Here is a 12,601-nt window from a genome sequence, read left to right on the forward strand (position 1 = left end):
TAGGTTGGCTTCTGATAGAATGGTGTTAAGTTTTACATCTCTTATGTCTCACCCTTCAATGAGACTGATAGTGGAATAACACCTTTTAAAACACCTCTCAGTTGCCTCGTCTCTGTAAAGCTGGGACTTTCCAACTATTTCTCCCCTTTTTTTTTAACCAGAGCAGCTAAGAAGGGGCTAAAGTGAGACTGCCTGTGTCAGCAGCAGCCTGCAGCCCGTGGACTGGCTGCCCTACCGAGGACGTGCAGGTCGAGGCGCTGGCGCTCGCTGCCCGCAGCGTTGGTGGCCATGCACACATATCTGCCCGTGTCAGCCACCTGAGCCCAGGGGATGTGCAGGGAGCCATCCTCCAGCACCAAATACCTGCAACAGAGCAAACGGGCCTGCCCACCAGCCATCCACAGGGCACCCTGCCAGAGCACACAAGAGATGACTCAGGGGACACAACCAACGGCCCAAATAAAGCATGCATTAATTGGGGCACAGTTCTCTCACTAATCTCACTCTTTCCCAGCACATGCATTTCCCAAAGAAATGATGAAATCTGGCTGACATGGTGATGTCACATAAGTGATACTGGATTTACAGAAAACAGCCAATCTCCTTTTGTTTTGGATTCTGATTTAACCTTAAAAATCTTAATGCCTGTATTTTTCTTTGCAATACAACAGAATTGCTTAGTATTTGCTCAGTTCTAGAAAATGCCAAACTTCTTCCTTCTAAAACAGTCAGGAGACAGGAACCATTCACTATAATAAAAGTTGATACTAAAACATGCATAAAAATTTTCCTCTATTAGAAAATACAGAATAGCTTTTGGTCTGCATTAAATTGCTTGGCTTCATCCCAAAACTCTGTGTATATAAAAATCTAAAGATCTTCCACATTTACTCTTCAAAATCTCTAATGTCAGAATAATTATATTTGGTTGCCAAAGGCATTTTTTTTATCTTTCTTAACAACAAAAAGGTGAAATCTTAGGTGCTGCTACTTTTCTGTAGAACAATTTTATTTTCTGTAATAAATACATTCTTAAGTAGCAATGAAGAATATTTATGCTAAAATTCTGGACAATACCTGGAATTGTTTCCAGTAAAAACAGCCCCATCCTTCCTCCAGGTGATCCTGGGGGCTGGAACTCCTTCTGCAGCACACTCCAGCAGGGCAGAGGTGTTGATGTGCACCATGACAGTCTGGGGGCTGCTCCGGATCGTGGGAGCCACTGCAAGGGAGAACTGCTGATGACATAAAGTAGTAACTCTACACTGCAGTGATTGAAACTGAACACATGAAAAGAGCTGCAGCAGTGGGTCTGGGCTCACTGCAAAGACAGGAACAAGTTTCTTACCATTCTGGGTGATGGTAATTGCCAAGGTGCAGCAGGAAAGGAGAAAGAAAGTTTGGCTGAAACGCATTGCAAAGGTCAGCTCTGCAAGTTACTGCAAAGGGTACCACTGAGCTAAAACAGCAGGAGTTCAGCACATGGAATTCAGCAAGCTAAGGCTGTGGGGATATCCTTGCTTCCTGATTACACACTAAGGAGAAAAAAGGACTTTAGCTGGACCAGGTAAGGCCAGTCACTGGGGGCACAGGGTAAGGCAGGGCCCATGTGACTGGGCTGGAAACAGAACAGAAAAAGGGGGAAAAGTTCCTTCCAGTCCCCTGAGTGTGAGAGTAGAATAACTTCTCATCAGACTAGAGGTGAGAAAATAAAAAGGTTTAAAATGGAGCTCAGGGCTATGGTAGCACAGGACAAGTATCAAGCATAAGGCCCCTCAAGCCCTGTCCTCTGCAGCTGCAGAGAAGCTGCCACAACTCTCAAGCCAGGTGAAACCTTGTCCCCAGGGTGCCAATCAAATGCTTCAAAGAATTGCTCTGGGTTTGTTCAAGAGCATTTGACAGTGTTCACTGATAATGTGATGTCAGTGGATATGGGTGTTCACTCTGGATGTATCCTGACTCTGTGTCAGGATGATGTCTGGATGCAGCCTCTGCATCCAGGAAGCACAGACAGATGGAGAGTGAGACATTGCAAGTGCCCAGTAGTTCCCTTGCTCTGGGGCCAGCTGTGGGCTCAGCAGTGGGACATGAGGCCATGCACATGGCCCTACAGTTTGGGCATGGCCTGAGGGGCCAACGCATCGCTGGAAAGTGACCACAAATGCTCAGTTCCTGCCGCCTGAACTGCTGCAAAGCCCAAGGTTGCCCGAGGTTACCGTGCACTGCCAGCAGGAACTCCCTGGTGGTCTCCCCTGCCACGTTCCTGGCCACACAGGTGTATCTGGCAGCGTCCCCCAGCTCGGCGTTGTTGATCTGCAGGTACCTCCCGCTGGACAGGATCCGCAGCCGGGGCCCTCCCTGCGGGCACACAGACACGGGCAGGGCTTTAGCCCTTCACTGCTGGCCCCTCTGCACAGAACATCTGCACTGCACAGCACTGAGAGCCAGCAGAGAAGGGCACCAATGAACCAGGGACTGAGCTCACTCCTGCCTTTACATCCCTGAAGAGAAAAGGGTGAAGAAAGCTTTTAAAACTTAGCATTGCCTACTGGTTCTCCATGGAAACCCCTAGTGAGGCTTGTGCCTGAAGGAGGCAGCTGTTACAGAGCCAAAGGGCTTTGGAGCTTTTATGGAAAGGGGCACCTAATAGCACATGATTAATTTCATTTATCTTGTTATCTATGCACACTACAGGCAGAAGGAATCAAAGTTTCTCTACACTTCCAGCATCACAGTCTGGCTCAGCTAGGAGGCAGCACAGGCTAAGCCAGCTCAGTTTACCAGCCAGGAGTTCACCAGCCAGCAGTCCTGGGCACAGGCTGCCCCTCTTCCCAACCCTGCAGTGACTCCACAGCCCCTGCCAGGAGCCAGTTCAGTGAGAGCTTCACCACACCTAGCCTGGGTTGTGTCTGCATCAATCACTGACAGCAACATCAGCTATGAGTGCTCAGAAACCTGACTGGACAAAAACCAGCAGGAAAAAGAGTACAAATGTAGCTTTTCCAGTATGTGCTGCCCACCCTCTGGAACTAAAGCTGACATTCCCTTCTACTCTTCTGGGTAGAGGGTCTGAGAAGGGCACCCCAGAGAGATGAAACTCTTCTGGCTCTGCACTAGCTAGCACCCTGGTACTCTGCTCTCACCCTAGGCACCAAGGCTGCAGTGCAGGGCTGGAGCTCTCAGGTGACACAATTCACCACCAGGGTGGGTTACTGGCAGATTCTGGGCTATCACTGGCCTTTCCTGTTGAGAACACAACCTGTGTGATGGTTTCTAAACACAGAAACCTAGAGATAACAGAAGACAGAGGATGAAGCTATAACTTAATCCTTAGGCTCTACTCAAAGTAAGCCAGAAAACTCAAACACAAACTCAGAAAGTATTTTAGTGTTTGAAAAAAGCCAGGTTAGGCCAGGAGGCTTCTATTCTTAAGTCTCAATGTGCATTTCCAAAATCCCTCAAGAGTGCCACAACTTCAAAGCTGCTGGAGGCCAGATCTTTCCATAGTTCTGCTGCACAATTCCATCACTCAGCACACAGAGATGGACTAGGGCAGGCCTCACCTCAAAATCTGCCCAGTGGAAGACAACAAAAGCGGGAGGAATGACAACCTCCACAAAGCTGCTTCACAAAACCAGTGATATTTGAATTGAAATAACACTGCAGGCTGAGAACCTGCCTTTCTCCAGCCCTCTCCTGTCACTGTGACACCTCCACTTTTCCAGGCAAGGAGCATGATTTGCCAAGGAGCTCCTCACCTCTCCTCCCACACCCAAGGATACCCATTTCCAGCTGCTCAGGATTAGTCAGCTGTTACATTTCTTTGGGGCTGAGAAAGCAGCTGGACACTGGGGAGAATATTGATTTCTCCTGATGTCTAGCATATGAGCTCATGGGTGGGAAGGCCCTGGCACAGGGTGCCCAGAGAAGCTGTGGCTGTCCCTGGATCCCCCAGGAAGTGCCCAAGGCCAGGTTGGATGGGGCTTGGAGCAACCTGGGATAGGGGAAGGTGTCCCTGCCCATGGCAGGGGTGGGACTGGATGGGCTTTGAAGTCCCAAGAAGCTTCAGCCCTCACATTCTGACATGAGTTTATGAGGCAGGAGGAGAACTAACAGTGCAAAGATAATTCCCAGGTTACCATCTGAGCATCTCTGGCTGTCACAATGTTCCTCTACTTTTGTTTTCTGGTGAATATCTTTAACAGGAGCCGCTTTTCATGGTTTATGTTCCCTAAGCACTGCTTTCCAAACACAAGCTTTCCAATGAAGGCCAAGGCAAAAAGCATTCATGTATTTAATTTCCAAGCTTTGTTCAATCTTGTTTTCATTTAAAAACCTCACCACCCAATTAGAGAATTAACTGTCCAGAAGTAGAATGGTCCTTGTAAATTTGTTTCCAGTTGGTTCCTGGGCTATATTAACATCATGGTCCCTGGCAGCACTTTTTAAGACATGTTCACCCACCAGATCCTTCTTCCGGTTACATGTAATTCTTCTAAATCAAGCACAGAGAAATAATCTGAGGAATGACATGTCAGAGGAAAGCAAACAAGCAAAAACTTGGGTGAAGATTTAGTGATGGATCACAGCTAAAGGAGAAAATTCATAATCTGTTTCTTCTTTATTAATGAGCAAAGGTTGAGAGAAAATTTTTAATTAATAACTGAACCTTAGTGTTCAGCTAAGAAGGACCTGTTCTGTGAGTGGTCCCAAGGATGGAAAGGAAAAAATTCTTTTCTTACAAACCATCCTCACCTTATTAATTGTCTCTCAACCAGCAAGGACTCAAAGACTCTCTGCCTTGCCATGGCACTATGGAATTCTGAGCGGGAAAGATGCACTTGGTACAAAACCCATTTTCTTTTAAAGAACTTCAATTCCTTTCTAAATGCTACTAGAGTAGGAGGATGCATAATATAGCCAAAGGAAACATAGAGTGCAGTCTTGTCTCAGCTACCTTTCCTGGGAAGCCATTCAGGAGTTTACCGAAGGCTTCTACCATTGCTCAGAGGATCCAGGAGGAGCAAGGGATCCCCCTAAAGGAAAAAAGAACAAGTAACAGCGGGATGGCCACTCCACCCACTGGCTCTGGGGGCTCATTGGGGCTGACTGCAGGCACTGGGGCTACCCAGCTGCTCTGAGCTGGGGGTATGTGACTCGGGCTGAGGGCTGCGTGAGCAGAGCAGGACACCTGGAGCACTGCTGTGACAATGCAGCGAGCAGAAGGCCAGCACCAAGGCTGGCAGCTCAGTACCTCCAGCAGCTCTCCATTCTTCAGCCAGGAGATGCTGGGAGGGGGCACAGCATCCGACCTGCACTCCAGAATAGCCTGGCTGTTCTGCAGCACCGCCAGCTCCTGGGGCCCTCCAGTACCAGCGATGTTGGGGGGGACTGGGACAAAAAACAGAAAACAAAATCAACACCACACATATGAACTGTCAAGAAAACTACTGATTGAAAATTTCCAGTTTATCTGAAGCTTAAAATAAATGCAAAGCTGTGGTATCATTAATTAGTTCTTCCTCTCAATACCTGTGTTAAATACAGCAGTATATTTCACATGTCTGTAGAGCGAGCATAGTAAACTTGATCCAACCAATACTGACATCTGTGAGCTTCTTGGATATTCAAAATAGGACTTGGAATTATAACAGAAATCAGGTGGAACCTCCCTTCTTATTGTGTTGTCACCACGATATTTTCTGAAAAATCCTCTTTGCCCAGGATTTTCTCCTGGGAAGGTGAGAAGCCTCAGAGAGGAATGAAAACAATAATTATCTGATTGCTGCTCCTGTGTTTGCTGCTTTGAAATGTGGCTTTGACATCGTTTACCAACAGGTGAATGTTTGATTGGTTCCATGTGAATTGTTCTAATTTAATGACCAATCATGGTCCAGCTCAGCCTCAGTGTTGAGGCTCTGAGGAGTCATGGGTTTTTCTTTATCATTCTTGTTAAGCTTTCTGATGTATCCTTTCTCTTTCTTTAGTATAGTTTTAGTATAGCATTCTTTTAATATAATATCATATAATATCATAAAATAATAAATCAGCCTTCTGAGACATGGAGTCAGATTCATCTCTTCCCTCATCCTGGGGACCCTGACAAACACCACACTGTGTATCACATTCAGAATAACCATCTTTAATGAGAAACACTATTATGATCATATCACAGAATATTTCATCTTTAGGAATATGTGTTTGTTAACTGAGATGATGACATGTACCTTTGCAGTTTAGAGTTTGAGGAAATTTTTTTTTTCCTAAATTAAACTTACCGTGCACTCGTACTAAATACTCCTTATCATCATCTCCTGCGGGGCTAGATGCTAAACATGTGTATCTTCCTGTGTCCTCCACCTGGAAACACAGGAACAATTTCAGCACAAACTCCACATTATGGGAAAAATTCAGCAAAACCAAGAAATACAAACAGAGTAACAACATACAACAGGCAGCACTTGAACACAAGCACAGGAGACACAGAATGCCTGGAAAGAAAGTAATGGAGTTGTTGAATACTTCTTTATTTCGCTTTGATGGGGTTATTCAGAGATAGCTCAGGAGTTGCAGGACTCCTCAAATCTCACTGGATAATGTGTATCCAGCACTGAAGATGGAACTGGCTACAGGGATCCACCTAAGGAAGGCTCAGGTTTGGGTACTGAGGAAATCCTTTTGTGCACACAGTCATTAACATCATCTCCTTCCTATGAACTCCTCATTGTACAGCCCAGAAGTGTTTCTTTTACAAACAAAACAAGCAGCAATCAATCCCAAGCTTTATCTCACTTCTGTCTGGGGAAATTCACCTGGGCATCCACAGCTGGACCCAGACTTAGGTTATTGATGCAGGTTTTTAAAGGTTCTTTGACCTGGGCCCGTCTCTAACCACAAATGCAGGTGGGTGAATTTCAGGGGTTTTTAGGACACCTCTGAGGATGGTCCTAAGGTAGGAACCATTTTAGGGATTGCAGAACTGAGCCTATTTTGAAACAAACACTCTACCTGAGCACTGGTTATTCGGAGGGCTTCTCTTAGCACGTGAATATTGTCAGTCTGCAGCAGTGGGCGCCCATCCTTCATCCATGAGATTTTGGGCACTGGGATGCCAGAGGAGATGCAGAGAAGCTCAAGTGGGTTGTTAACAATGACAGAGAGCTCTTCTGGTTCATCTGAACCATTGATATGAGGAGGCTCTGCAGAAGGAAAAACATTCCAGTTCTTTATGGACTCAAAACACCTGTAAAAACTGACTGATCTTGTGAGTAGAGTCCATAAAATTAGTCTATAGTGAATTATTTCTGAATGTATCATGAACTCACTGAGGAACTCAGGTAATTTCTATCTAACTCTGCCTATTAATTTGCATATTTTATTATTTAGAATTATTAGTTAGAAAAAGTTTTAAAAAATACAGATAAAAAATTATATAATTTCAGCAAATATATTTATCAGCCTTTTAACTGTTGTGCTTTCAGCTGTGCATCTCCCTGTCAAGCTGAATTTCTGCTAAGCAAAGTTACTAATTTATAGCATATAATTATATGAATTATAGCACATTTCAGTACTTGGGAAATACATAGTGTAATTGCACATTCACACATCTTTAGGTATCTTTCATTTCCTTATTCCTCTCATTTATCATTATAAAAATGACCAGGCTGGACAGGGCTTGCAGCAACCTGGGCTAGTGGAAGGTGTCCCTGCTCATTCAGGGGGTCACACTGGATGGGCTTTAAGGTCCCTCCCAACCCAAACCGCTCTGTGATTCTGTGAGCCTATGGAAACGCTCCTTATCCCTGGAGGTGTTTAAAGTGTCATGCTGACAGGTGAGCACTCACCCAGCACCTTGAGGACGAAGTGCTTGCTGCTGTGCCCAGCGGCATTGGAGGCCACGCAGGTGTATCTGCCCGTGTCTGCAGGCTCTGCCCCCAGCACCTGCAGCACCATCCCGCGCCTGCCGGAGCTCAGGCGGGTCCCCAGGGGCAGGGCCAGGCCGTCCTTGAGCCACGACACGCTGGGGACAGGGGAGCCATCGCTCACACAGCCCAGCACGGCCGCGTCACCCCGCAGCACCAGCACCTCCTCCGTGCCCCCTGCATTGTCCAGGCTGGGCGGCACTGCGGGGACACAGCTCAGTCACACACAGGAGAGAGGCACTGCAGGGACAGGGCTCAGTCACACACGGGATAGGGACAGGGGACAGAGCTCAGTCACATGACAGGGGGACATATCTCAGTCACACACAGCACAGGGACAGAGCTCTGTCACATCCAACACAGGGGTATTCCAGGCACAGAACAGCTGGAACAAGCTGCCCTTCTGCACTTCCCCACTTACATAGCTGTATAAGTGTACATATTCATAAAGTGTACATATTCAACAAATTGAATGTTATTGTTTCTAAAAAAAACCTGTGACACATTATGGGAGTTGGAACTAGATGAGCTTTAAGGTCCCTTCCAACTCAAACCACTCTGTGATTTTATGGCTATGGGTAACAATTCAAGTAAGGACTTTCTAGTGTTAAAACACTTCCCATTTAGGAAAACCCCAACACTTTAAAAAGTTAGTATTTTCCCAGTGATCATTTCTAAGATATACTTGTGGCTGTCTCCAATACGGTGTTGGTGAGAAAGAAAACTAAAGAGTAGGTTTAAGAAATCAAGAATTAAGATTCTTTACATAAAACATTTCAGAGACACTCACCCAAAACTTGCAGGTTGTAATGTTTGTTGTGCACTCCAGCCCTGTTAGATGCTACACAAGTGTACACTCCAGTATCAGATATCTGCACTCGGGTAAGCCTAAGGAAAAAGCAATTAAAGCAAGCTGTAAATGGAATACATGGAACATATTACCTTTATTATGGGTGGTTTGGATCAAATTTTACTCTTGCTTCCAAAAATACAGCAGAATTATGCTGGTACTGCAAAAAAGAACAGAAAGTCAGCCAGTTAAAAGAAAAGAAAACCAACCTGAGGATCTGCCCAGCTGAGAGGAGCTTGATCTGGGAGGAGACAGACAGAGGAAGGCCATTCTTCAGCCAGTGGAGCTGTGGTGGGGGGGTCCCAGCAGCAGCACATTCAATATTTAGGGAGGTGTCCAAAAGGGCAGTGAGCTCCTCTGCTTCATCTTTACTATTGGCTATTGTTGGAGGAACTGCATTTTGTAGATGATGGAAAAGAATGCATTAAAACAGGCTCTTGAAACCATTTCACCCTGCAGGAAATCCTGCCCCTAATGCCCCACTGGCAACTCAGTAAGAGGATCCATTTTTGGTAGAGTAAATCCTCAGACAATAATATTGAGCACTAAAAATCCTCCATCTATATATTTCAAATCAGAGGCACTGTATAATGACAGCAGACTTCTCTTTGGTTTGCCAGCCTGCGGCAAGCAAGAATAGCTTAGGGCCTGAAGTTCCTGAGGAGAGAAGGACAGTGCAGGAAGGGATGGGCTGAACCCATCCAGAAGGGCCAGAAGGGACCACTCAAACTCACGGCCTTCAATAAATACAGTGAAATCACAGAGGAGGAAAGTTAATTTACTGGTGTCTGGATGCATCTGCTTATTTCATTCTTGAATGGAGAAAGTTCAAAATGCCTAGGTAAGTATTCTGGATGATGACACAAACTGCTGCTTTGGGGCTCTTTGGGGTTAGAGGTTAGTTTGAAAGCCACAGCCTTGGGGGGTTCACCATGTAAAGAAGCCCAGCCAGGTGTAGCTCCAGGCACTGGCTCAGTTAGAATCCCATCACTCACTGTGACAGTGACACCAACAAGACTTTTAAGTTGGTTATTGCTTGAACTTCAGCCAATGCAAACTGAGCACAAACTCCCTGCTGTTGTGCAGAGCCATTCTGTGCCAAAAAGATGTGATGTGATCATTCAGCACTGTTTTTTATGATACTAAAGGTCATCTCTCACTGCCCTGCTCGTGCCTGTGTTCCCAGTGACTGTGAGTCTGTGTAAGGGGGACAGACACCTACCCTGCAGAGAAACCCAGCCTGGGCAGAACTCTCCTCTCCTCCCTCCACTTAATGACCACATTTTCCACAACTTAAAATATCCACTCTCTATGCTGCTAAAGGATTACACTCACTAGCCACTGGATGTCAAACTGTGCAATTTCCTCCAACACTCCCTCATTTTTAAACTCTCGGGACCTTTAACTATCAGCTCCCTTCATACCACTCTGCTCATGGCTGATGTGCTTTGATTGGAATTAGGGAAGACAATACAACAAAACAGCAGGGTCACAGGAAATCAGCACAAATATAATCTTCCCCACAAGAAATTAAAAAATCCCCACAAGCAGAATCCCTCTATTATGAAATCCACCCAAGAATTAATTCCTGTTTATCGCAAAACACATTTACCAGCAATTTCAACCCTTTTGTCATTGACAGAGCATCCTGTGTAATATCTACAGCAGAGGCAATTGGAAACATGTGCATGCAGGATTCCACTGCAGACAGGCATTCCTCCCTGGGCTCTCCCTTGGGAGCACTCCCAAGGATGGGATTATGGAGCAGGCTTGGGTTTCACATCTGGCAGAACTCACCATACACATTCAGGTTGAAAATCCTGTCCTCCTCTCCTGCAGGGTTAGTAGCCACACAAGTGTATTTTCCTGTGTCTGAGGTGAGAGCTCTGGAGATGTTCAATGTGCTGCCATCTGGAGTCACTCTACAAGGACCATCACAAAGCACAGGGAGTTTGTTTACTGTTCCTCTGACCTAGCAAATAAACAATCTGCTCTGGACATTTCAGTAACTACCTCTATCTTCCTGGGAGCTTGATGAGAGAAGCATTGTGTTTTGCAAAATATTTCTGTTAGAGACAGGCTAAGAAGTTTTTCCTAAACATGTCCTGTTTAACTTGGTTTTAAGATTCAACTCCAGCCAGGCTTCTGAAGGACCCATAATGATAAGCTTTAAGTGAAATACTTCCATGCCTCAGATCTTTCCCCTCCAAAGGAACTAAATGACCTTAATAAACTTTCATGAAGCAAATAAATATTTATGGAATTCATTAACTGAGAAAGACATAAATATCATGAACTTATCTCTGTTAAGAAAATGAAATTTTTAAAAATCAAAGGAATAACAAATTATACTTAATTTATAGAAGCTGAGGAGGGAGATGATGTTCTTAACCTGGCTAAGCTCCAGTTTAGGCTCTCCTCATATTCCCCCCTTAGGGCCCTTAAAATTATTGAAGAGAATGCAGTGTCTGCTAGTTTTTCTTGCCTTATCCTCTGTAAATCATCGCTGGCAACTGTTTTTCCATCCTTCAGCCACTGCACATCCGGGGAGGGCACTCCAGTGGCATTGCAGAGCAGCTGGACACTCTCTCCCAGGAGGACACTGACCTCGCTCGGCATCTCAGAGCCTGCAATACTGGGAGGAACTGGAAATGCACCACAGAAGGATGAGATTCAGCAGCAAGAAATGTAACCTGAACTAGAAACAGCCTCACTGCAGTAGCTCATGGGCATCAGCAGTTAGTACAGCACCTGGGGCAGGCTCTCAGCAGCTGTGGCTGCTCCTGGACCCATGGAAGTGTCCAAGGCCAAGATGGACCGGGTTTGGATAGCAGAAGGTGTCCCAGCCCATGGCAGGTCCCTTCTAGCCCAAACCAGTCTTGGATTCTGTACCCAACACCATCATAGCCCTGTGAACAGCCACCCTAATTCCATCCTAATCAAAGCCATTTCCAGCCTGCATTCCCAAGGAACAAGGATGAAAGTCCTGCTATCCATGAAGTCAAGACTGTCAGTTCCACTAATAAGTTCTGAGCATTTCAAGCAATTTCAGACACATTTGATCAAACAACCAGCTTGACATTCCATTCCTAAACTTAGGGAGAAACTGGCAGGCAGGGGTACACCAGTGCAATTAGTGGGGATGAGTCATTAGGAACAGAGGAAAACACAACAGTTGCAGATTAAGGGTGATTCACAGCAAGGCAGGAGGCAATTCCATAACAAATAAGGGTTTGTCATTTGAGGTGGGGGTGGGGAAAGTATTCCTAAGGAAATTCTGGCAGTAGGTCTTTGCTAACTCCTGCCATAGCACAACGGTACTACTGCTCCTGAATCCATCTCTGTGCGCTGCTCCACAACCAACCAACGCAGCTCCAGTGCTCAGCAGGAGGAAGGATGTGACCAGCAGCAGACACACACACACACACACACACAAACTGCAGAACTCTGTTCAAGTTCCACAGTCAGGGCTTAAGGATATTCTTTTCCATGAAAATTTTGGACTAGAAGTATTGAATTCTCCAACCACTCTCCCCTCTGGTTACAAAAGTAACAGTCCAAATTCTCCACTTTTCTATGTGGTTATGTGATCTGAGAGTCCCCAGCACAGACAGTGTCACATTTACCTGATGTTCCACTAGCTGTGTTCCCTACATCCTCCCCCATCCCTTACCTTGGATGGAAAGCACATAGGATTTCTGAGCTTTCCCCTCTGGATTGGAGGCAATACACGTGTAGGTGCCACTGTCCAGGAGCTGAGAGCGAGCGATCTGAAGCTTGCTTCCACCAGATAAAATATGAACTTCAAGGGAATCCAAGTTTTCTGAAA

The 12,601-nt window shown here is 45.7% G+C and overlaps 1 protein-coding gene across 1 annotated transcript in view; it reads right to left on the reverse strand.

Moving 5' to 3' along the window:
* HMCN1 (hemicentin 1) overlaps window positions 1-12,601 on the reverse strand; it is a 165,055-nt gene that overhangs the window by 26,290 nt on the left and 126,164 nt on the right. Inside the window, exons 63-74 of the mRNA XM_054285795.1 lie at window positions 12,446-12,595; window positions 11,258-11,417; window positions 10,570-10,694; window positions 8,982-9,165; window positions 8,713-8,810; window positions 7,845-8,123; window positions 7,009-7,199; window positions 6,279-6,360; window positions 5,255-5,391; window positions 2,217-2,358; window positions 1,078-1,222; window positions 236-363 (exon numbers count right to left, since the gene is read on the reverse strand). Coding sequence (XP_054141770.1) covers window positions 236-363; window positions 1,078-1,222; window positions 2,217-2,358; window positions 5,255-5,391; window positions 6,279-6,360; window positions 7,009-7,199; window positions 7,845-8,123; window positions 8,713-8,810; window positions 8,982-9,165; window positions 10,570-10,694; window positions 11,258-11,417; window positions 12,446-12,595 — 1,821 coding nt within the window. The remainder of the gene's footprint in view (window positions 1-235; window positions 364-1,077; window positions 1,223-2,216; window positions 2,359-5,254; window positions 5,392-6,278; window positions 6,361-7,008; window positions 7,200-7,844; window positions 8,124-8,712; window positions 8,811-8,981; window positions 9,166-10,569; window positions 10,695-11,257; window positions 11,418-12,445; window positions 12,596-12,601) is intronic.

The sequence above is a fragment of the Melozone crissalis genome, unplaced genomic scaffold, assembly GCF_028551555.1.
Source record: "Melozone crissalis strain CALT ecotype California unplaced genomic scaffold, PUWL_Pcris_2 ptg000045l_1, whole genome shotgun sequence".
In the NCBI taxonomy this organism is placed as follows: domain Eukaryota; kingdom Metazoa; phylum Chordata; class Aves; order Passeriformes; family Passerellidae; genus Melozone; species Melozone crissalis.